This window comes from Psammomys obesus, unplaced genomic scaffold (genome assembly GCF_907164565.1).
Source record: "Psammomys obesus unplaced genomic scaffold, mPsaObe1.curated_primary_1811, whole genome shotgun sequence".
Lineage (NCBI taxonomy): Eukaryota > Metazoa > Chordata > Mammalia > Rodentia > Muridae > Psammomys > Psammomys obesus.
The window spans coordinates 572893-598836 of NW_026596443.1; the positions used below are offsets into that span (position 1 = coordinate 572893).

General features: G+C 42.6%; 2 protein-coding genes across 3 annotated transcripts in view; one reads left to right on the top strand and one right to left on the bottom strand.

The window, feature by feature from the left end:
• Lemd1 (LEM domain containing 1) overlaps window positions 1-25944 on the top strand; it is a 41835-nt gene that overhangs the window by 5291 nt on the left and 10600 nt on the right. The window contains exons 3-8 of one of the 2 annotated variants that reach the window (XM_055598149.1): window positions 296-457; window positions 2007-2173; window positions 4638-4757; window positions 5289-5411; window positions 8577-8647; window positions 16273-16356. In XM_055598149.1, the coding sequence (XP_055454124.1) occupies window positions 2158-2173; window positions 4638-4757; window positions 5289-5411; window positions 8577-8647; window positions 16273-16356 (414 nt within the window). In that variant the 5' untranslated portion in view covers window positions 296-457; window positions 2007-2157. Of the gene's footprint in view, window positions 1-295; window positions 458-2006; window positions 2174-3400; window positions 3538-4637; window positions 4758-5288; window positions 5412-8576; window positions 8648-16272; window positions 16357-25944 lie in introns of those variants that run through there. The other variant, XM_055598150.1, reaches the window with a different exon arrangement.
• On the bottom strand, window positions 22917-23410 carry Pomp (proteasome maturation protein). The gene is given in 3 exon segments (XM_055598076.1): window positions 22917-23205; window positions 23246-23346; window positions 23348-23410. Coding segments are annotated over 3 exon segments (453 nt in total).

The following is a 25944-nucleotide window of genomic DNA, read 5'->3' on the forward strand; positions in this document are numbered from 1 at the left end:
AAAGCCCCTTCATTTAGCCCAGAAGGTCTCCCGCAGTTGCCCCCGAGACTGTTTTTTTTTTCTTCTCACTCACCACCCTCCTGGCTGTCACCAGGGCCCATTGTTACAAAGCACACTCTTTCTGGAAGTCTCAGCCAGAATGACACTTAGGGGCTTTCCTATTTGCACTTACCTTATTTTCTTTTAATGATCTGTATTTTTTTCCCTCTCTCTTAACAGAGATACTGAGCTCTTCAATAATAGTCTTGCTTTTTTTTTTCTTTTTTAAGTCTCCTTTTCTTTTCCTTGATTTAAGACAAGCGTCATGCCAGTTCTACTATATGGAATGGTTGATAACTGTTGAGAGAAATGCTTCAGTTCTGGCCTTCAAAAGTGATGGCAACATGCTTTGCTCATCAAATCCCAAACTCACCCAGCATCCCTGGAGGAGTGGCTAATTCAGCTTGAAATACCCAAGGTAAGGGCTGTTGTAACCCCTTTGCCTTGTAGCTGAATCTCTGTGGCAGGTGGCTTTGGGAGCAGAGCTGAGACGGTGAATGACTCAACCTGAGACTGACAGCTGCTGGTCTTTGCTTTGGCTGATTTCCCCTTTTGCAAATGGTTGTTGGCAATTGAAACTGGGGATCTCCTATCTGCTTCCCTATGTAAATTGCATTTACATTTAAATAGCGTTTTCTTCCGAAGGATGGGGTTAGTAAATAACTGGCAGATTAAGTTTAAGGACAGGAAATTGTGCCCCATCTCAAATCTGAGACTGAAGTGGCATCTGGCTTTTACTATTTCCATTATTTTAGTTTAATAACAGCATGTGGCATTAAAGGAAGAGAAATTGGATCTACATTTTAATGAAAGGAGGAAACTCTCAGGATTTAGATACCTTATCATATTGAATACCTAGTCGATTGGCAATTAAACTTGCCTCAAGAATGGGATAGAATGTCTTCTCAGCTATGGAGAGAATGAAAACAACAAGCTGATGCCCAGGACCACACAGATAAGCCTGACAGAAAGGCTGAGCACACTGATGCCAAATGTTCAGGATTTCACAGGGCACAGGAATTCTCAGATGGAACAATGCTGACAATAGCACCATGCATATGCATGAGGGGAGCTTCCAGAGGATACTTTCATACAGGATGGTCTGTCTGAAGACAAACACCGAACAGGGAACTCAGCCCACACATTGTGGCCAACGTCGTCTGAGATGATAATTTCTTAACCCCGCTGGTTTCAAATTCCAGGGGTTTGACCAAGAAAATATCTCAAAAAATGCCCGTCTCATTCCAACAGTCACACTGTTTAAAATGGAAGCGATTCCACCTACTGGCTGATTTCTGTTGAAAGCAATTCCGGCCATGTAAACAAAATGCTTCCACAGCCTAATAAGGCAAGCCTATCATTTATTTGCTTTGATGGAAACAAACATGTCAATTTTCTAAGTCTTTGTCTGGTGAATCCAGTGTTTGGATGTTGATAAATGATCACATTACATGTTTGGAAACTGGTGCTCTATTCGAAACTTTGGAGTCAGAGTCTGGTAGCACTCAGACAGCCTCCATAGTCATCCACCCCAAGGTGCTCCACTCTCCCAGAGCCTGCAAGGCTGAAGTTATAGGACTACATAGGAAGTGTAAGTGGAATGGAGGCTCTGGGGGAGGAGACATTCGGAGGCCAGGGCTCACTAATAGAATATGTAGGATTTACTGGATGCCAAGTGCTTCATGTATTTTAATTCCAGGCCTCTTGTCAGTTGCATGTGAAGAGTTCCTGCTGTCATTGCCACTGCAGATAAAGCAGGGACTCATCACCTATAGATGGTAAGGGATAAAGCTGGGGTTGGACCTTAGGCAGGCCGCCTCTTCTGCTTCCTTTAAAGTGTTTCAGATGGCTCCCCTTTCCCTGTTTAATGAACACACTGTGTTTTCTCTCACTTACATTTTGTCTTGCATAATTGTTTTGAAAATCACAGTTTTTTTTTTTTTTTTGTTTTTTTGTTTTTTTGAAAGACTCCAGCTACTAGTATGACGGATATTTCCTTAAAATAAAGCTACAATAAGATCTACGTTTTACAAAGTAATGATAACATATATCTCAGCTGTGTTGCCAGTATCCAGAGAATGGAATGAGACATGAACGTGCTTTAAAGAGGCCCAAACCATGAGACTTCTATATGGTTAGTACTTGTCCTCCATCCTGATTCTTCTTTTCTTTCTTTTAATAAAAAAACAAAAACAAAAACAAAAAACAAACCAACATTTATCTGTTGTCTGTGCATGTGTGGACACTTGCATGCCACAGTGTGGGTAGGGAGGTTGGAGGAGAATAACTTTTGAGTGTTGGTTCTTTGTATCTTGTGAGTCCTCGGAATGGATCTCAAGCTTAGTGACAAGAAGTATCTTTACTCACTGAGCCACCTGCTGACCCATCTTACTAGCCCCTGATAATTCTTTTGTTTTGTTTTTGCTTTTTGTTTTTTGGGACAGCGTTTCTATCTGTGTAGCCTTGGCTGTCCTGGAACTCACTCTGTAGACCAGGCTGGCCTTAAACTCACAGAGATCCATCTGCCTCTGCCTCTGGGATCAAAGGCGTGTGACGTCGCTACCCTCACCACTCCACATTGCGCCAAACACCACTGGAACGATTCTTATTTTCTTGATAGAAGAATCCTTCATGTAGATCCAATCCAATGTGGATCCATGTTCCTATTCCCCTGTGGGTCTTTGTTGGTGACCTTGATGCTGGCATTTGTTTGGCTTCTTTTCTCCTCCCCGTTTCTTGGCACCCTTTAGTCACCTGCAGCTCCTCACCCCCTGTGTACAATGGTGACTTCTTCCAGCCTTTTCAAATTTTCACCTTGACACTCTACCTCTGAAGCTGTCCAGTGCCTCCTTCTGTTTGAAGTTAGCTCAAATCCACCATCTAATTTCCCCATCAATGTTGCTTGGGGTGGGGGCATGCTGCTGATGTCACACTGTCAGTATTATGATTACCATAATATCTGACAGGCAGAGAAGGAGCAGTCATCCATGGTAACCCTTGGGTGATCTTCAGCCAGCTTAAGTAACCAGCCTGATTGCACAGCCTTCAGACAGCCATGTGAAGGGGTAAAACATGTGAAGGGGTGAGTGGATTAATCACCCAGTTGGATTCCATTTGAATATTTGTCTTCCATATGTGTGTTCCCTCTAGGCAATTGTCTAATGTCACTTGAAATTGATGAGAGCTCTTTGGAAGGTTATTTTTGGGAAGCCGGGGAAACAACAGACAGCTGTTCCCTGTAATAAATGTCGATGGATCTACCGAAGTGTGCCTCTACTACCACCAAAAAAAAAAAAAAAAAAAGCAGCAAAAACCTACCCTGAGCTGTTGTGCCACAGTGCCCTTTCCTCTCTGGCATTAGACTGTTCTCTGGAAAGGCTGGTCCAGTTTCCCAAACACATGGAGAAGGAGGAAGTTACTGTTAACCAAGACTGCAACAAGAAGCATAGTTTGAAGCACAAATTGCCCAAGCAAGCGATCCTGAGCGCTCTGTCACAGGTCACAATTCCTGGCTTTTTTCTAGTTTTGTTTATGATGTGCTTTCTAATTGGACACTGATTGAGAACAAAAGAAAAGCAAAGTCGTTTCTTAAAAATGGGACTCGATTGCCCCATGCTAAGCGCTTAGCTTGCGTCCTTTAATACCATGGTATTAAAAATACTTGAGACCTGTTATAAATGAGGGGCAGTAAGTCCTGCATGGCAAAAAGCCTTCGAAAAGCCTCCACAAATGAGTGACTCTGCCTTTCCTGACTTCACTGAGTGGGTGATGGGGTTGTTGTTAGAAGTGGAACTCAAGAAACAAAGGGGATAAGGCTAATTGCTTTAAGGCTGTACAGGTTTAGACAGCCCAAGACTTCACAAATCTATATAACTCAGTCTGTGTTAAGAATTAAGTGTTGGCTTTTTCTAAATGCCAGTTCATCAACCACAGTGTTTTCTGGTAGCTAATTAAAAACCACCATTAGGCTGGCAACACAGCTCAGTAGGTAAAGGCTGTCCACCCACAATGTGGGGGGTGAGAACTGATTCCACAAGCTGTCCTCTGACTTCCGTACTCATGCTGTGTACCCACCCAAACATATACATGTGTGTATGAGTACATCACAAAATAAAAACAATTAAAAAATGTAAATCCTTTAAAAGCTCCATTTCATCGTGCTTGGTGTTAAACTATGTGTGAAAGCTACTACAGCCTGTAATCCTCGACTGCCCGGAACTCCAGCAGCCTCATGAAAGGGATATCGATAAATAACTTTTCTAGCTCACTGAAAACAAATCTTTCTCATCTCTTTCATATTTAATTAACGGTTTGTCTTCCAGGGCAGTCATGGAAATGTTTTGCAAATTTTACCCAGGTAAGTTTTCTTGAATAGAAAAGTTAGAAATCACTGATCCTTAAGACGTTTGGCAAGAGTGGAAGCTTCCCAAGGTTTGCACCAATGCCACCAGAGAGTCCCAGCAGGACTCTCTGGCAGAGAGCAGAAGTGGCAATGTGTGCCTTAGTGCCTGAGGGACAGAGGGGGTGCACTTGCGAGTCTAGTTGTAGTATTTATTTGTAACATTGTCCTAATGAATTTAATGTCTTCTTGCTTCAAGGAGTCCACTGTCAGAAAAGAGGCCAAGTTTCTATCACTATGGTGGATGTACAGTGTCTGAGTGACTATGAACTGCACAAGCAACTTACAAAACTTGGATTTACACCTGGCCCAATACTACGTATGCCTACAGTTAATATTGGGAGGTGGGGCGGGCCTCATTTGTTGCTTATAAACTACTTCCAAAGCTTAAAGAAGAAAAGTAGAAGAAACATATGCAGTAAAAGCCACTGAAAATATAAAAAAGAAAACAGAAGCATATGGAGGGAGGGAAGATGTAACAGACAGTACCATGTCCTCACACACTGGGAAATACAGGTCCCAGGGAGGAGATTGGCGGTTTCTATATTTTTTTCCAATGCTAAAAATCCAATTATTTATTATATTAGCCCTTGTGGGTTTTTGTATGTGCTCTATATTTTCATTATCTCTTTTCCTCACACACAACTTTGTCCCATTTGCTCTCAGACATACCCAGTACTTGGTTACTGATAATCTGTAGACATTACCTGTTTGTATAATGGTGGCTGTGGGGGCTGTCTCATGGTTAAAAGCCATAATTAGCCAATAATGTAAGGTCCTAGAAGAGAGGTCTGGATTGAACCCTGTGTATACAACATAGCACAGTTTAATTCTCCATGTTGTTTCTCAGCTTCCACCAGAAAAATGTATGAAAAAAAGTTAGTGCAATTGTTGGTCTCACCTCCCTGTGAACCACCTGTCAAGAGGAGACCAAGAAAGCTTCTTGGATCTGAGGACAGCAATGACTATGAAGGTACCGTTGTCTGTTGTGCTGCCAGATGGCAGCTCCACATTTATTAATACTCTGTCCAGCATGACTCACACACTGTAAATGGTGTGCATGCTGATCTGTGAAATAGCCATGTGGCCTTTTTTTGCTCACAGAGCCTACAAAATAAGCCCTTGGGCTGCAATATAATCTGAACAGCAATGACTCTATTCACACCAAAGACCCAGCTGGGTAAGATGCTGGGAGAAAGGCTGGCCAATGTACACATCCTTTACCACACTAGAGTCAGATGGTGTGTGTGGATTCCTCAAACTTAGCGCCTATAGTCAAGGTTCCAGCCTCCTGTGAGGTCTCCAGCCCCTGCTTTGCCTTAAACTAATACATCTCACTATAATTTTCTTTGGATTAGGTGATTTCACACACAGAAATAAGAATGAATCCGCTTGCATTTCCCTGAATTTCTCACACACAAACTGCTGCTGTCAGTTTGTATGTGAGTTGGCAAAAAGCTGCTGTCCCTGGGATACCTTGGCTTTGCTTCCAGTGGCCTTGGCCCCAGCAAGCACACTACTGTATAAAACAGCATAAATCCTACACCCATAGTTATCTCTGTCCCCAGGGCTGTTTGAGGATGGCGTTGGAGAAGCCCCACATTCCATCCCATAAACATTTCCTAGGAAGCCCCTGTGAGGCAGGGAGACAGACCTAGTGCGAGTCACCCATGTCTTCTGGACAGGTTGTACACCAAGGCCTTTAATCCTCACAACACTTAGTTAAAGTAGAGAGCTAGAATGACCAGTCCAACTCACATCACTGGGGAGGCCCTATGGGATGAGCAGACATTGGGAATGTGCCATGAAGAGCCAGAACACCATCACTCGCTGTCCAGCACCACAGAGCAGGAGTTCAATATAATTTTGAGGGTAAAAGGGGCAGAACTGGTAGGGCTAAAGGTGTAGCTAGATGCAGGGCACATGCCTAGTGTGACAAGGACCACCTGGTACGCATGTGCGCTCATACACACACACACACACACACACACACACACACACACACACACACACGTATTCACATGAACAGTGCCATAAGTGAGACTGGAACTCAGGACTGCTTCTTAAGAGCATCATAGCCTATACTTGATGAACATATTGTATTTTGGACCATGAGTGAGCTATATAAAGGACAATTTCCCATACTTATTAACAGTTTAATTAAACAGTCCAAGTGCTCTCTAGGAAAAAAAAATCTTGATACTGAATGGACACAGAGATTTCCCCAATGGGCACAGCCAGCTCATTTGGAAATGATAGCAGGATTTAGGGATAGACCCCACTGACCAGTATACAAGTAACCCGGACAAGTGGCTGCCTCAGACCTAGGTCTTCTCCGTTCCCTCCCCTGGGAAGAAGCTCAGGGAGCTAGTCCATTCCTAGAAACTGTTCAGGGCTACCCACGAGGCCAAAGCCACAGAGCCAGTCTTTGGTCAGCTCAAGCCAGTTCCAACCGAAGACTTCCTTCCCCCTGCTCCTGCACTTCTAGGGACACAAGCCTTTGCAAAGGTGTGTTTCTGCTGGTCCTGAAGAAAGTTGCTTTCTGTTGCTGAACTTGATTGTTTTAACTTCATCTAGCAAAACTCAACTTCCAGGTCAGAGCGGTGTCAGCTTCACCTCACACTTGCCTGAAATCCTGGATTATCAACTACTAGTCCCTACTCCAATCACAAAACTGTTTTTCAGGGGAGGCCTGAATTGTGTATTCAACGTCAAGGTTGTCATCCGAAGCCTTCTAGCACATTGGAATAGAGGGTTGAACCCAGTTTATGTGGGATCATCCTTTGAAGAGTCAGCCTGGACCTAGCAGGTCATAAAAACACCTACTGGGGCGAGGGATGGGACTAGGGTGACGAGCAAGGGCAGGAAGTTCATCAGGCCTTACAAACAACCAGCGATTAGTTTTTTTCTCATGTTGACTCACTGTTTTGGGACTTAACTTTAATTGTCTAGCCTCTTTTGTTTTTGAGGGGGAAGATAGGAGATAGGTTTTATTTTATTTTATTTTTTTCCTATGTAGCCCAAGCAGGTCTGGAATTCATTATATAGATCAGGGTGGTCTTGGACTTGCAGTGATCCTCCTGCCTCAGCCTCACCAGTCATGCAAATACATGTGAGTGCTGCACACCTGGCCACCAACCTTTCTCAGACATCTCAGATATCTCACCTGAAAGGCCCACATTAGCCTAACGGGTAGAACATGTCTGTAATCCATCACTAAGTATTTGGTTGGAACCCCTGCTCACCCGAGCCCAGTTCTGCATTCTTTTCAGCTGTTAAAACCTCCTCCTCTGATGCCTCCTAAGTGCTCAGCTCTTGACCATCCTTGGGCACAAACCCAGTTTATGGCTGACTCATCATTACCCTTTGCCTACAGTCTATAACATGTTCCCGTACTAGCCCTGGAGCGACTTACTCAGCCCAAGTCTTTGGGACTAATGTACCTGCATGGGAACAGCACCTAAAAAATATGCCTTCTTTATCTGCATTTATTCTGGCCTAATCTGACCTATATCTGAGTCAGAGAGAGAGAGAGAGAAACCAAGGGAAACCTACTATTACTAGGGAGGCTGAGGCAGAACGGCCTCAGCTGGGAGGTAAAACATCAAAAGAAAAATAAAATGCCTCCAGGAGTAACTGGGCCAAATGCACATCAGCAGAGCCCTCCTCGCATCCCCAAGTGTCACTTTGGATTGCCTTCTGCCACTCAGAAAGCCACTGGCTGTCCCTTCTTCTGGTGCTCTTTTTAGATAGGAGGCAGAAATTCCTTCCTGTCCTGGCATTCAGGGACACATAAGGCTCACAGCTCTTTTGCAGGGACCCCTTGCTACACTGAAAACAGCCTCCCAGAGGGCAGCCTGCTAATTTATGTCTGTCAAAGGCATGCAAACATAACAGCCAGCGGAGTCCCCCAGGAGGCATGTGTGTCTCACTAAAGCTCCAGAAGGAAAGTCTCTTTTCTCTATAAAGGGCATTGTGAATTTTCTTCCCCTAGTGAAAGCACCCTATGACTGAGGAAAACAACAACAACAACAACAAAAACAAAAAAAACCAAAACAAAAAAAAAAAAAAAAACACTTGTTCATTTCTTCTGCTGCCTTGTATGTTCTCATGGCCTGTTTTCTTCTTGTTTCCCCAGATCCATCAGTAAATATAATTTTGAAAGGAAATATCAAATTCTCAAAAGACAAAGTCAAGGAATGCAAAAACGTATGTATAGTTCTAATGCATGAATCTTACTACACCAATGTTAAACACAAAAATTAGCATTTTCAGATATGTAAAGAAAAACTCACTACATTCTGTTAGAGTCCCAAACTCCCAACCAAACCTGATCTTTTAGTGAAGAAAAACCAACCAAACAAAAAACAAACAAACAAAAAAAACCCCTTCCCTTTTAAAATGATCTTTGTGTTCTAGTCAAGGACCCAGACTAGCAATGTCCCCTGTGCTCCATAGTGAGAGAGTCACCATAGGCCCTGTCGGCTTCACACTTACCCTCCACCATCCCCTCAACATTCACAGACTGAACCTGGTTCTAGGCCCACTATGAACACAAAATAAGCCTCTAATCTCTTCCCTCTGCCAGCCAGACTTTGAGGTGTGGCTACCACCCCCACCTCGGTGTGCCTGGAGGCCAGGCATGTGACAGGGCTCCCTCAGGAGACACCTGGCTGGTTTAGGATCCCTGCCCACTGCTCGTTTCTGTCATGCTTTGGGGAAATCAGTTAGCTGGTATAGCTGTATCCAACGGGCTGTCAAGGGAAGGCAAGCCTGCCCTATCAGTACCAAGTGCAGGAAGGAACCAGTACTCAGGAAGTCTCTCCTGGCTTCTTTTTCTGACCTTTGTCCCTTACAATTTTGAGTTGTTCCCCTGGTACCGCTCTCTTTTTATTTTTCTTCTCTGCTTTGCCACTCCAAGGATTTTCTTTCTAACTATTGCCTTGCTCTCTAAATGTCCTCTTGCTTGAGCTCTAGCCCTCTCCTCTACTTTTTTCATGTGGCTTCCCCTGTCACCTCCTCCTGTGATAACTCCTCCAAGATCCTCCTCAGGCACAGGCCTGTGTCAAGTTAATGTATTCCTTCAGTCTCTAACCTTCCCTTCACTGCCTGCATCCACTCAACAAATGACCTCCTCACAGTCATGAGTATTTTGTACATTGGAGGGATACATTTATACCTTGCTACATGCACAGGACAGACATCAGAGCAAACAAGTAACATCCCCATCCAGCAACACAGGTGGGGCCTCTGCTTATCATCACTGTCCCAGCTCAGACCTCTTGTGGAAGAGCCACGTCTTTATGAAAAACATAAAGGTTTTCAAACTCTAGAGATTAGAATACGTATTGTAAAAATCTTTTCTGGGTAGGGCCAGGTGATTTGTACCTTTTTAACCTCAGTACTCGGGGGCTGAGGCAGGATGGTGAATTCCATACCAGCCTAGGCTAAATAGCAAGACCCTCTCTCAAACGAGCAGCCAACCAACCAAAAAAGTAGAGGCTGAGGATGTAACTCAGCAGTGGACACTTGACTAGCAGATGCAAGCCTGGGTCCCATTCTCAGCCTCCACCCAGCAGAAACCTCTCTTCTCACTGCTATCCCACCTCTACTTGTATTGTCATTGTTTTATTTTGACCAACCGCAAAATCTTCCAAATTGGTTTCTGCCCCTGACTTTTCTCAGTCCCAGAGTAGATCTCTCAGGAGAGGTGGCTTAGTCAGTACCAGGGCTCGCGCTTGGGCACTTTCTAAAGCTTTCATCCCTTTTCACCCAGTGGATGTACCTGGTATATTTCCCACAGCATCTCCTGAGCCTCCTTGCCAGCTGGTCCTTGTGCCTGGAGTTCTTTTCATTCTTCTCATGCCTGGCTCCTCCCCACCCCCCATTAAAATCCTGTGATTTTTCTAAGAAATGCTTCAAAGGCCACTCATGTGAATCTCTTTGAAATGACACTTTACCCCAGTCATTAGCTGAACTATCACAGGAGCCTGCACCTGACAGGAACCTAAAGTATATCTCCCTAAGCCTTATCACACAGTTTTAGCAACAAATAGGTTAGTTGCATTTGGAATCTAGTATTCAGACTACCTGAAGAATTTAAATAAATGAAAAGAAACCCCAGGTAAACACAGTGATTGCAGCCTCCCTTTCAAAACCAGCTCATATTTGATGAAGTGATTCTGAGCAAGCACAGCATTTTCTAAAAGGATTTTTTAAAAAAGTCTTCTAAATGGCTCACTAAAGGAATCCTTTCTATTCACTAAGCCCAGTTCCTCAAAAAACCCTTTTGTCTAGATCTTACAAAGATGGTTACAGTAGAAAAAGCAACCTTCGTACTTAAAACATTTAAGACTGGAAGCAGCAGCCTGCAGTCTTTGCTTTACATAAACCTGAGACAAAGCCACATTGATATTTTCAACTGGCAATAGAATTAAATAGAAAGTTTGGGATGGTACAGAATCTTTCAATGTGTAGGATTTTATATAAGCCATTTTGATTCTTCAAAGGGCCCCATGACATCTGTTCCACTTTAAATCTGGAAGTAAATGAAAATAAGGCATTTAGGTTTCCATGTAAAGGTGGCAGAAAGGGTGTTTATCATTTGTTACATACAGAATTTGGAGCAGTGGTCTGCACCAAATAGTCTTGTCAGTGCCTTGGAAGGGAGGGTTCTCATTTATTCAGATACTCTTCTTTCATTTTAGGGAGTTCCTAGTGAAGTAAAGCTATCTTGAAGCTTGGACTGTGCCAGCTTCCACACCCTACTTAAGATTGTGAATGTGGATTTTGTTAAACCACCTACATAGTCTGCTGATGTAGTTATTAAGACCACTCAAAAAAAAAAAAAACAAACAAAAAAAAAAAACAGATCAGTGGGCTGGAAAGATGGCTCAGCAGTTAAGAGCACAGGCTGTCCCTCCAGAGGACCCAGGTTCAATTCCTAGCACTCACATGGTGGCTCACAACTGTCTGTAACTCCAGGATCTGACACCCACAGACATACATGCAGGTAAAACACCAATGCACATAAAATAAAAATAAATAAATTATTATTTTTTTTTAAAGCCAGATCTGGGCTAGGGTGCAGCTCAGTACCTAGCAAAGAGGACAAGCTAACCTGATCCCTGTGTAAGTTGGCAGTACTTACTGCCAACTCAGGAAAACTCAGACAGGGACTGGAAATGGCTCATTCCTAGTGTTGAGAGCTAGAGCTAGGTTTGCACATACATATATAAAACTCAGACTCCCTGTCTCCTCCTTCAGAGAGATTTGCAGTTGAGAGGTAAGATCCTCCACTGGCATCTTGTATAAAGTGGGATTTGAGTAAGGTACCTGTGTGGTTTATCACTCCAAACATTATGAAGAATGAATGGGGGTTACTAGTTAGGGAGACTGGGATAACAAGAATAAAGCAGGACTGGCTGGATGTGGTGGCGCACGCCTTTGATCCCAGCCCTCAGGGAGGCAGAGGCAGGCATATCTATAAGTTTGAAGTCAGCCTGCTCTACAAAGCGAGTCTAGGACAGCCAAGGCTACACAGAGAAACCCTGTCTCAAAACAAACAAAACAAAAGAATAAGGCAGGTCTGTCTAGGTCACAAGAGGACATATGGTCATCTGGGTTTGGGGTTAGTTCCAAGGACTGAAGTATTTATGTGTGTGCACCTCATCTTGAGAGGGATGCTGTAGCCAAAAGCCAGAGAGCAGCTGGCAAGCTGGTAGGGGGTCTTTCTATGTCTCCATATCTCTCTGTGTCTCGGTGTCTCCATCTCTGTCTCTGTCTCTTTGTGTGTGTGTAAGATGGAGCCTCTGAGGTTTCCTTGTGTGTACCCAGAGAATATCTGCTGTTTGTGGCCAGAGCCTCAGTGGCTCCTGGTCTCCAGCCCAGTAGGGGAGGGGGAGTTTCCTCTCATTTGTCACCTTTCCTAAATATTCCACTCTGAGCTTTTCACATTGCCCCATGCCTAGGAATGTGCTTTTCCAGTCAGCCTCCCCTAACCCTTTGCCCACAAGCTTTCTCTCTAGGTTGTGAAATGTTGAACATAGAAGCTTCATCTTTGCTCTGAGTTCAGTTCAACTCCAGGCATATGAAGAGGGACTTCCCGGTCCCCGCTAGCCTTTTTGGAAGGAGCCTTAGTCCCACCAGGAGGTAGATGGTCTCTTTCTCTGATTTCCTATTCCCCCACCAGATGCTTCATCTCTTAGACAGACTTTACATCTTGGAAAGACAGTGCTTAGGTCACAGCCAGTGGACAACAGTTCAGAATACCATCAGACAAAGCTTCCAGCCAGGCTCAGACTATCAGCTAAATGTTGCTTCTGAGTGTAAGATGTCTTAAACCTGCTTGAGGAAGAATGTGGGTGAAGAGAGAGGCATAGTTTCTACCCTGAAGAAACCTTTTTGGTTTTGAGACAGCATCTCACTAAATAATTCCTGGTTGGCCTGGAATTGGCTACGTAGATTAGACAGGCTTTGAACTCACAGAGATCCACTTGCCTCTGCCTCCTGAGTGCTGGGATTAAAAGGTGCCTAGCTATGAAAACACTTTAAGATGTGCTCTAGATACAAAAAGACATAACAAAAATATGGGCGCTAGAGATAGACTGCCGGGGCTCAATCCCAGCTCTGCCCCTCACCTGGCTAAGCCCCAGCCTTTCTGGGTCTGAGCTCACCACCTGAAAGTAGGTTAATAATGGCTCCTGCCTTATAGTGAGTTGGGGAGGTTGAGCTCAAGGATATAAATCAGACTGTGGATGTGGTGTGGGGCAGAGTAGTTATGCCATCTAATAAAAGATACTTAGCTACAAATAAGGGCTGTTGTTTTTGTTAGCAGGATTGTTCTATAAAAAGCACACTAATTATCTGCAATACATAATAACACAGTTAGGAAAGAAAATAAGGTAATGGAAATAAGATCTTCAGTACTGAGCTCAGAATGATGCAGAATGTGACTTATCAGAGGGCCTAGAGGCATATTTATATAAAAAAAAATACTCAGACATAATTAAAGACTGTTTTCTGCATGCAACTTAAGCAGGCTGAACTTTCAAAAGTCCAGTGTGTATAAGCAGGGTATGGTGGCACACCTGTAAACCTAGCATTCAAGACATTGTGTCAGAAGCACTCCAAGTTCCAGGTTAGCTTGAGGGACATAATGAGACTCTCGACTCAAAAAATAAAACAACAACCAGAAAGGCTTTTGTACTCCCTGATGACTCCTCCTCCTTTACCTTATCTCTTTATCTTTTTTTATTTCTTTGAACATTTTAAACATTAAGTTACTTTACAGTAAATTTTCAGCTACAGAGTGGCAATAGTAGCATAGAGAACTCTATTTATTTTACCACAGTCATTTGTTTCCATGTATCATTTTTTCTGTGTGGAGAGTTGTGTGTCTGAACTCTCTTGAGAGCAAAATGTGGACAAGAAGCCTCCAGCTCTCAGGTATGCCCTCTATTGACTTGCAAATGAAGGACCCTATGACACTCCAGAAAGCCACCCAGGGCCATTCCCACTCCAGTGCACATACTCTACCACACTTCAACTACTGTCTCAAAGCATCCTTTTGCTTTCTGGTCACCACCATCCCAGAAACACCCGTCACATCTAGTTGTCTGGTCTCTTCAGTGTCCTTTATCCTGGCACAGCAATGCCTTAGTCTCTCCTTATAACTCATGCCTTGGCCAGTTTTAGAGATCAATGCTTTCATTCTGTTGTGTTAGTATGCCCTACTTTTATTGTAGACTATTACTGACACCAAATGTGTTCCAAACTTGTGCTCCTGTGTGTATGAGATACACACCTATGTTCCAATTTTTTTAGCAGACATGGACAATCCAATTCAATTTTGATAGCTACCCAGAGTTAACATCAGAAGCCACAAGTTGAGAGCTCAGTCTCTCAAACTGCTTCATTATGGGTGCCAATCCCAATCCTTGGCTTCTGATGGCTTCTGATGGACCAGCTATTTGAATTTCTATGATCCCTTTCTTGGGCCTGATAATTTGTGAGAATGGCTTACAGATCTCAGGGATAGTGTTGTTGGATAATTTTATGTTAATTTGACACAAATTAAAGTCATCTGATATTGGGGAAGCTCCATAAGATCAGGCTGTAGGCAAGCCAGTAGGAACATTTTCTTAGTGATTGGTGGAGGAGAGATCCAGCCCATTGTGAGTGGTGCCACACCTGGGCTGGTGGTCTTGGATTCTATAAAAAAGCAGGCTGAGCAAGCCATGGGGAGAAAGCCAGTAAGCAGCACCCTTGCATGGCCTCTGTGTCAGCTCTTGCCTCCAGGTTCCTGCTCTGCTTGAGTTCCTGTCCTGACTTTTCTCTGTGATGGACTGTTACCTCAAAGTATAAGCAGAATAAACCCCTTTCCAACTTGCTTTTGGCCATGGTGTTTCATCACAGCAATGGCAACTACCTGAGACAGATAGTTTACTAAATGTGTGTGTACTCAGTCCTGCTAGGGACTGATCCTCCAGTATGTTAAGTAGGCACTCTCCACTGAGCTGCATCCTTAGCCTTCTTAGTGTCATTTTAAGACTTAGATCATACTGGATTCGGCCAGAGGCAGCCTTGGGAAGATGGATATGGTCTGCTTTTGACAAGTCTATATCATTTCTTAGTTTCTGGCTCAGAAGACATTTTTAGCCTTACTTTGCTCTTTCTCTGTCCTGGAAGTCCCTTTACTTCAGACATTATAGGCCTACATGGTGGTGCTTAGAAGACAAAATTGAGAAAGTATCTCTTTCTTGACTGTCCATAATGCACAAATGTATTATTTTATATATAATGCATACATTTATATTCAAACAGATTTGTCTCTGATTATTGATATAGGTGTGTCTGAAATTAATATTGTACTCCAACTGCAATCATCATTTCATTGGCCCGTTCTTCCTAACAATTCCCCTAGGTGGTTTACTTCTCTAACCTGAATTCCATTAGCTTCTAACTGTGGATTCCATTATCATCAATATATTTATATTTTTGCCCAATTTTCTATTTTTTTTTTTTCTGAATAGTCTCTGAGTCACAGTGGCTACCTTCTCTGAATAACCTCTTGCTGCCTTCTTGACCTCTGCACATGTCAGCAACTCCCTGTGGCCCTCCCCCGCTGTCCCTTTCTTGGCTTTCAGAACACATACCATACCCAGTCCCCCTGCTCTAATCCCTCAACTCCAGGCACTCAGAGTCCTCCTACAGACTTGCTGTTCCATTCTTTTGCTCACACCCTGTGTCCATGTCCCCTCTGTTCACTTTCTTAATGTACAGGGTACATGGCTACATGGGAGAAAAATCTTCCAATTCTTAGGTTATTCTAACATTGAAGTGTTAACACTTTAATAGGATTTTTATTCTCTGTGTTGTAATGTCTATTTTGCTTTATAAGCTACCTTGTAGGTCTTCAATAGCACACACAGGTTTAAATGCTGCTATCAGAAGACCCAATGAGACAAAAGAATGTGTATTAAATGGCTTCAACTAAGTGTGTGGATCAAGTAGCATGTACAGGTTCTAGAAGACCTGATATTAAACATAACTATAATAGTTTGTTAATTAACTTTAAAACATCCTTATTCTCAACAGGAGCTGTATACCCTAGTTGGGTTAAAGGGAAGTGTAAATTGCATATTCTATAAATACTTACTGAGCCCTCTTACCTTTGACATATGCTAATGGGAGTTAGCTGCAGTCTTGGCAAGGAATGGGATTTAACATCAACATCTTACCTTAGAAACACTGGCCTCCCAGGAAAGATTTAGTGTGACCTACAGTGTGTCGTGAGCTCCCTGCTAACCTGTTGATTTCTTTCTATGTAATAGAAACCAGTTCCTGAAATGAAACGGCAGCAGGCAGACACAAGGAAGCCAAACTCTGATTGTAGAAACTGGAAGATGCCAATAAGGGTAAATTCATCCATGTTCCTAAAATTGAGTATCTTCCTTAGGAACACATGGTTTAGAAAGTGTGTTTTTCTTCCCTTCTGGGACCATTGCCATGCTGACTTTACTGTGTTTTCCTTTCTGAGAACATACATCTATCTTCATTTTATTGAAGGGATTTCTTGCTATCCTTCCCGTAGGGCATTCACGAGGACAGTTTCACGAGCACTAGACACCATTCATCATAACTCATGAGCCGGGATGTGATTTATTGAAGATAATTATTGATCGTGGAATTTCCTCCCTGAAAAGCTTCTTGGCTCTTCTTATAGATGAGGAAATGTACAGGAAGGAGATGATGTGCCCAAGAACACATAGAAAGCTAGAAGAAAAACTGGAAGTAGAATTTCTGTTTCCAATTTCCGTCCAGTTTTATTAAGTGACCAAGGGGAGTAAAGATGGCCTTAGTGATGAAATTGCTCCCCCTGGTGTCTGTTTTAAGACATTACAGGAGGACTTGTGACATTACTGGATGGCAATGATTACTGGATTTCCAATGACTGAGTCCTTTGATTAGTGGATGGTTCCCATTGCACAGCAAGGCTTATTGTACACAGGCGAACACAGCTAACATATGCAAATAAGTGGACGGAATTTGTCTACATGGAGAGTAAAAAAGTTGAGTTCGGATAAACTGGGTGTGGTGGCACATGCCCTCAATCCTAGTTCTTGGGACGAAGGGATGGTGGCCTCATCCCTGCAGCTTGTTCAAGGACAAGCCAGGGCTACATAATGAGACCTTATCTCAAAACAAGCCAATAACTATTCTAAATCTTCGAAATTTAGCATTGTTAGATTTAATTTAATTTTTAGTTTTTTGAGACAGGGTTTTTCTATGTAGCTCTGGCTATCCTGGAACTGGCTCTATAGACCAGGCTGGCCTTGAACTCACAGAGATCCACCTGCCTCTGCCTCGTGCTTGCTGCAATTAAAGACCTGCTACATGACCCTCCCCCCACCCCCACTAGATTTAGTTTTTTTTAGTGTGGTGGTGGGACATATTATTCATGATTGTAACTGGAATTTCTCTTAATAATTACTGATAAGATTGGGCATTTTTTCCTCATCTTAATTGGCCATTTGTATTTTTTAAGTTATGAAATGCCTGTTCATGTCTTTTGCCCATTTTTATTAGATTGTTTACCTTATTCGTTTAGAGGTATGACTTTGATATTGTGGATACCAGTCATTTGTTAATGATGAATGTATCAATACCCTGTGTTTGTTTTGGTTCATGTTTTCATTCTTTTCTTGCCTTTAAAATATGTTTTTGTTTTGAGATTACTGAAAATCTGTTGAAAGTTTCCAAAAAGAATGCCTATATGCTTCTCATGCAATTTTACCCATTTTTTATAGATGGTATTGGGGGAAGGAAGTGGGGAGAGAGAGAGACAGAGATAGAGGTTGATGTTGTTTTTGTTTTTTGTTTTGTTTTTCTCAGTTGTTCTGGGCCTTTGTTTTTTGTGGGTTTTTTTGTTTTTGTTTTTTAAGATTTATTTACTATTCATAGTGTGTCTGCATGTATGCCTACATACCAGAAGGGGGCACCAGATCTTATTACAGATGATTGTGAGCCACCTTGTGGTTGCTGGGAATTGAACTCAGGATCTTTGGAAGAACAGTCAGTGCTCTTAACCTCTGAGCCATCTCTCTAGCCCCCTGGGCCTTTGTTTTTTGAGACAGGGTCTTACTAAACCTAGGGCTCACTATTTGTCCACAGCAGCTGTTAGGGAGCTCCAGGGATCTGCTTTTCCTCTGCTCCCTGCACCTGGCTTTTTACACAGGTGCTAGGGATCTGGACTTAGGCCCTCATGCTTTGCCCACTGTTGTGGTTTCAATGAGGCTCCCATAGGTTCATATGTTTGAGTACTTTGATTTCCACTTGGCCAAACTGTTTGAAAAGGATCAAGAGGTGTGGCCTTGTTGGGTGAAGCCTGTTACTGGAGACAGGCTTTGAGGTTTCAAAAGCCCATGCCATTCCCAGCTTTTCTCTCTGCCTTGTGCTTTTGGATCAAGATATGGATCTCAGCTACTGTTTCAGTGCCATCCCTGCTTGCTGCCATACTTCCTGCCACAGTGGTCATGAGTTAAACCTTTGAACAGTAAGCCCCAAATAAATGCTATAGAAAAGTAACTAAGACACTCAAAGAACATCTCCCCAACATCAACCCCAAAACAGGAATGTTTTATTATGATGAAACTCAAACAACACAAAATCAGATGCTTTACAGTTCATAGTTCATAGGCAGTGAATGCATTCAGAATGTGCAACCAGCACCTTGATTTAAAATACCCCCCACACACAGTGAAGCCTGTGCCCCTGGGCTCCTTCCTGCCCATGCTGTGGCTACAACCTGCCTTTTGTTTTGGTGGCTTTATCTCTTCTGGATATGTCATATAAATTGAACTTTTCAGTGTGTGACATTTTAAAACTTTGCACAGGATTTCTGAGATCCGTCCACTGCTACATGTGTTTCCCTCTGCACCTGCTTGCTTGGAATATTCTGTTACACAATTTATTATGCTAAGGGGACATTTAGGTGCCTTGACAGTTGGGGCATTGCAAATTGTGCTGCTATGACCTTTCTTGCTCAAGTGTTTGAGCATTTGACTGCAGGGCACTGGGACCTGGCAGGGGACTTGCTGGGTCACATGGTAATTGTGTGTTTAAATCTCAGAGGAGTCTCCAAGCTCCTTTCTCTAGCTGCTGCCTTAGTTCACATTCCCACCAGCAACGCGTGAGCTATGGATGACCCCACTTCTTTGCCAACACTTGTTTCTTTCTTTTCTGTTGTTCATATTATAATTAGCAGCAGGTGTTAATTGTTCACTTTCTCGGGGTTTGTTGTGGTATTTCCATAAATTAGTACATTGTATGTTGATAATATCTGTTTCCTTTCCTTCTATCTTTTCTCCTCTTATCCTTTGAGTGCCCTTGTGGTTTTTGATTCATTTGTTTTGTATTAGAGACAGGCTAGCCTCAAACTCATGAAAATTTTCTGCCTCAGCCTCTCAAGTGTTGGTATTGCAGGTGTGTGCCATCATACCCAATCCCTCTTCCCTCGTCTTGTTTTCTGTTTGCTTGCATTTAAAGACAGAGTTTCCAGTAACCAAGACTAGCCTTTTCCTGACTGTATAGCTTTGGATGACCTTAAACTTCTGAACCTATCACCATCCCTGAGTGCTGGGATTACATATGTGTGCCACCATGCCTTGTTTTGGAATGAACCTAATTTTGTGTATGCTAGGTAAATACTCTACCAACTCCTCTGTTTTCATATATACATATATATATATATATGATATATATATATATATATGATATATATATATATATATATATATATATATATATGAGAGATATATATTTCCTAGTAATAAGGTCATTTGATTTAAATTTCCCTTATGACAAAACAAATGAATCAAACAAAACAAATGAATAAAAAACCACAAGGGGGGCTGGAGAGATGGCTCAGTGGTTAAGAACACCGTCTCCTCTGCAAAAAGACCCGGGTTCAATTCCCAGCACCCACATGGCAGCTCACAACTGTCTGTACTGCCAATTCCAAGGGGTCTGACATCTTCACACATAAAACAAAATTAAATACATTAAAAAAAAGAAAACACAAGGACACTTGTGATATTGAGTGTATCTTCATGGACTTATTGTCTGTTTCAGTATCTTGCAAATACTGAATATTTTCTTTCTTCCAAAGAAAGAATCTTCTTATATTGTTGGGATGTCAATACTATTTACGTACTGTGAATCTTTGTCAGAATATGACTCTTGAGTACCCTTTCTCACCCTCAAATCTGCCACTTCCCCTTCTCCACGATACCCTTTGAGGCAGAAGTCTTCAGACAGCACATGCTGATTCTTGCCTGGATTTCTCTAGGCATCTCCCCTCTGTGATTTCCTCAGCCTCTTAACTCTAAATGTCATTTATCAAGTTTGGGCTGTTTTCAGCCATTATTTTTTCAAATGCTTCTTTTAGGCTCACTCCATCCTTCTCTTTCAGGGATTCGGAAGAGACAAGTGTTAGAGATTTTCTTAAGGCTCCCTATGACTCTGAGACCCCGCCAACATTTCTCACTCTGTTGTGGGGTGATTTCTTTTTCTGTCTTGGAATTCATTGATTCATCTAGTGAGAGGCTTTCTTTTCTTTTAATTCATTTCTAGAATCTATACCTGGCCTTTTTTTCATATGTTCTGTTTCTCTGCAGTCTTTCTATTTGTCTTGGACATGTTCAGCGAAGCACATTATGATGGCTGCTTTAAACCCCTGGTGAGATAATTGTGGTGTCTGTACCATCTTGGTGCTGATGGTTATTTAGTCAGTGTTTACAGGGCTCTGTAGCCCATGCCAGAAGCTCTCAATTCTCTGCTGAGCCACCTGCCTGGCTGACTCTGAGTTTCGTATAAATCTTCTGTCTTGGCAGACCTTTCTGACTCCTTGAGGACTGCCAGATGTGGGTAAAGTCCAGATTCAGTGCTGATGACACCTGGAGTGTGTGTGTGTGTATATGTGTGTGTGCGCGTGCACAGATGGTCCCACACACACGTGTGACATTTCAGGCTCTGTTCACTGTGACTTGTGAGCTGTTTGGTTGGGGTGAGGCCAGCCAAAACTATCAGAAACTTTTCTCTTACTAGGCTGTCCTTTTCCTCATGGCTTTTCTGAGGGCCCTTTGGGAGAACTGCATCAATTGCCGTCTCTAAGGTGAGGATTTATCCAGCATGCTCTCCTGTATATTTGAGATAAAGAAGCCCACAGGTCTGTCAGCACTCTGCTCCTGTGGTCTCCCTTCCAATGGCTTTTCTCCAGAAGAACTTTCGTATGTCTTTTCATGTATAATATCTGCAGATGTGGAGATGTGGCCTATCCCTGGCCAAGACATCCATCTACCCTACCATGGAACAGTCCATCTGTAGTGTTGTACCTATCACACGTCAATTTTCCATAGATAGTTTGATTGCCCACACAGGTTTAGAACTTTGACACCCAGAGTTAGTTTTCAAACACATTGACTGCATATGGATTTTTGACCACGGTAGCAGGTTACCACAGTGTAGAGCTTGTCTGGTGAACTTTCATCTTTGTGATGTTTTCTGTATGAATGCACACAGGTATATATGAGACAGTCTTTATTTCTTTGTCCCAGACAGCTTTGCTGGGCCTGGTATGAATGTACCATTTGGAAACCCTGTATCTTTCATGGAATATTACTAGATTTCTTCAGTGCCCAGGAGGGCACACTTCTGGAAGCCTACTCCATGGATATTCTTGGGTCACCATCTCACTGATGGCAGAATGTCCCTTCTTTTCATGAGCCATTATGCCAGGTCCAAGCCAAGAAGCTTCCTTTTGGTTTTCTGAGATAATATCTGAATACGTAGACTAAACTGGCTGTCTTAACAATATCCTGCTTCCACTTCCAGAGTTCTGGGATTACAGGCATGCACCATCAAGGCCTACTACATGAGTTTCTGGTTTTGAGGACACAGGGTCTTACTAACTCAGGATGGCTTTGAACTTGCTGTATAGACAAAGCTGGCCTTGAACTATTGACCCACCTGCTCTGCCTCCCAAGTACTAGGATTACAGCATGCACCATCACATCTGGTTGCTTGCTACATTTTAAAAAAATTATTCTTATTGATTTATGTTGTACGTGTGTGGGAGTGTGGTATATGTGCACAGGTCACACACAGAGGGCAGATACCCTCCTCTACTGATTCCTGCCTTGTTTCTTTGAAGTAAGGTCTCTCCCTGAACCTGGAGCTTGAGTTCTTTTGGCTAGGTGGAAGGCCAGCAAGCCCCAGCAATCCTCCTGTCTCTGTCTCCTGTGGATACAGGCATCTGTGGGACCACGCCTGGCTTGTTACATGGATTCCTGGATCTGAACCTTGTCCTAATGCTTATACAGCAAATGCCTAGCCACTGAGCCAGCTCTCCAGCCTTACTTGGTTATTTTTAGCGAGTATTTTAACATTTTCCCATGTAGTATAGTTTTCATTAATGTCCTTCAGTAAGATTTTATAATTTTCTCACTAGAAGTCATGCTTTCTCTCTGGCTAGTTTCATTACTAGGTTAACTATTAATTTTTGTTGCTAAACAGTATCTTTTTATTTTTTTAAATCTATTTATTTATTTATTTATTTATTTATTTATTTATTTATTTATTTATTTTTTGTGGTACTGTGGATTGAACCTGTGGCCATGGGAAGTCAAGATGGCCATTGGGCCAGTGAGTTACATGCTGTGGCCTCAGCTTTCCAATTTTTGAGAGGGGTATTTAAAATTCATTTTATAGGAAGAAGAGAAAGTTGTGGCGTCTGTAACATTTACAAAAAAACACGTTCTTTAGAAGTTGGGCCTTGGTGTAACCTAAGAGCTTAGAAACCACCTCTAGGCTTTCAACCAATTCCCAACCCAAAATTAAAGACCCCAAACACTTCCACATGACCAGGCAATCTTGTCAGAACTTTAATGCTGCATGCATCATATTTCGGCAGAGGTATCTACGAAGCACTCCTGTCATCCCTGCACAGAGTCGTGGAGTTCAGCAAGCCCGCCAAGTGTGGCTCGCCCATCAGCTTACTTTGGGATGGATTGTTAAGAACATCCTCAAAACCAATGGTCTCATCATTGCCCCTAAAAATATCCAGTGATAGGTGTGAGCTCAGAAGAAATAGAAGACGCTGAACCTGCTGCACTGCCTTGAATTCCATCTGCAACTTTAGGGGAGCAAACAGAGCTTGGAGGTCTCTTTTGGTGGAGAAGTTCATCTTGTCTCGGTTGAACTGAAAAGGTTTTTTTTGTTTGTTTGTTTTGGTTTGGTTTTGTTTGTCTTTTTTCTGGTAATTCAAAATGGTGACTGGGCAAGAGTCTATTTTTAACACAAGAAAATCCTTTCTGGAGCAGATCATGGCTCCTGAAAGATCCACTAGCCCAGGGCTCTCTCTGTAACTGGAATGCTGCCCTTCAGCAGCAACCTGAGGCCTCTGGCATTCATCTTGGAAACCTCCTTCTACTTTTTTGTTGTTATTGATGAAGAGAGGATCTCATGTAATTCAGAGTGGACTTGAACTCAGTGTGTACCGAGGATAGCCTTCAACTTCTGCTCCACCTGCCTCCATCTCCAGAGTTGCTAGGATTACAGGCTTTTGAACACATTTCAGGAGAAAATTCTACCAACTGAGCTATATCTGCCCACTCATCTCATTTTGTTTTGAGCCTGGGTCTCATCAAGTCATCAGGCTGGCATTCAACTTGCTGTCATCCAAGCAGGGTTTGAACTTTCTTTAATTTTTAAAAAAAATCTTTTAAATTAATTAATTAATTAATTGATGTGTGGGTATGTTTGTGGATGTGTATGGTGGCGTGCATGTAGAGGTTAGAGGACAACTTGTGGGAGTCCACTACTCCCTACCATGTGGGTCCTGGAGATTGAATTCATGACCTGAGTCAGTGCCTTTGCCCACCAAACCATTTTGCCCACTCAGGCTTTGGCTTTTCTATGCTTCTGACTCAAACTTCAATACAGATGAAATGGCAGCCTTGTGCCACCAGGCCTTGCTGAGAATAATATTTTTAAATAACAATTTTTTAATTGTTCCTTGTGGATGTATGGAAGTGAAGCTAATTGATCTTGTAAAGCTGAACTCTTTGTAATTTTAATTTTTAATTTTTTTATTATTTTGTGTGTATGAGTGTTTTGGTTGCATGCTGACTAATTTTTATGTCAACTTGACCCAAGCTGTAGTTGTGTGAGATAGAGGAATCTCAAATGAGAAAATGCCTCCATTAGATCAAGCTATAGAGACCCGGTGATGGTGACACACACCTTTAATCCCAGCACTTGGAGGCAGGGGCTGGTGGATCTCTGTGAGTTCGAGGCCAGCCTGGTCTACAGAGTGAGTTCCAGGACAGCCAGGACTACATAGAGAAATCCTGTCTCAAAAAACAAAACAGAAAGATCAGGGTACAGGCAAGCCTGTAGAGCACTTTCTTAATTAGTGATGATGTGGGGTGGCCCAGCCTGGGCCAGTGGTCCTCGGCTTGCTAAGAAAGCAGCCTAAGCAGACCATAAGGAACAAACCAGTAAACAGTACCCCTCCATAGCCTCTGCACAAGTTCCTGACTCTTAAGTTCCTGCCCTTCTTGAGTTCCTTCCCTGACTTCCCTCAGCAACAAACTGTTATCTGGAAGCGTAGGCTGAAATAAACCCTCCGCAAATTGCTTTCGGTTCTTTCTGGTGTTTCATTACAGCAGTTGAAACCCTAACTAAGGCAGCCTGCATGTATTTATGTGTTCCGTGTGCATTCCTGATGCCCACAGAGGCCACAAGAGAGTAGTGGGTCCCCTGGAACTGGGTTTACAGGCAATTGTGTGATTCCATGTGGGTTCTAGGAATTGAACCTGGGTCATCAGGAGAGGAGCCAGTGCTAGTAACTGATAAGCCATCTCTCTAGTTCTCTATCTGTCTGTCTGTCTGTCTATCTATCTATCCATCCATCCATCCATCCATCTATCTAATTTTTTTTTCTGTAGATTCTTCTGTAATCTAGTTTTTCACCTTGAACTTCTATTTCTCTTCACTGCTCTGGCAAAGACCTCTTTATTACAATATTGAATAGAAATGAGAGCTGTGAGCACTCTTTTCTTGGTCCTGATGATCCTGCTGTTTTGCCTTGGGGCATGAGTTTTGGTCAAGCTAAGGCAGTTCTCATCAGAATCACCTTGAAAGGTGATGTTCATTGGGATTTCATGCTGAGGCAGTGCAGTTATTTTTAAAGATTTTAAATTAATTCAAATCACTATTTAAGTTAAAAGAATGCCAGTATAGGTGGCTTTGTTTTGTTCCCTTAGTTTTTTTATTCATGTGTTTGTGTATGTGGTACCCGTGGAATCCAGAAGAGGAATTCCTTGGAGCTGGAGTTACAGGCTGTTTGTGAGCTGCCCAGCCTGGGTGCTGGGACCCGAACTTGTATTCTGTGGAAAAGCAATACATGCTCTTAATTGCCGAGCCATCTCTCCAGCCCTGTTGTGGTTTTTGTTTTTATTATGTGCGTGGATGTTTTGGCTGTATGTACTCTGTGTACAATGTGTATATATATATGCCTTGTGCCTGCAGAGGCCAAAACAGGCATCAGATCCCCTGAGACTGGAGTTACAGATGGTTGTGGGCCTCTATGTAGGTTCTGACATGGGTGCTAGGAATCAAATTGGGTACTTTAACCACTGACCAATCTCTCCAGACCTTGTTTTGTTTGTTTGTTTGTTTGTTTGTTTTTGTTTTGTTTTGTTTTGTTTTGTTTTTGGTAGAAGAGTCTTGTGTAGCTCTGGCTGGTATCAGTTTTGCTATGCTTTGGCTCTTTGAACTCATTCTTTTGCCTCCACCTCCCAAATGCTGTCATTACAAGCTCGATTTTACGTTCTCAATGGAACTTGCTTTTTCAAAGACTCGGGAAAAAACAGTAAAGTACAAGTGTGATGTTATTATGAGAACTTTTGCTAAAATCATTTAAGTGAAGAAGGGATCTGGGA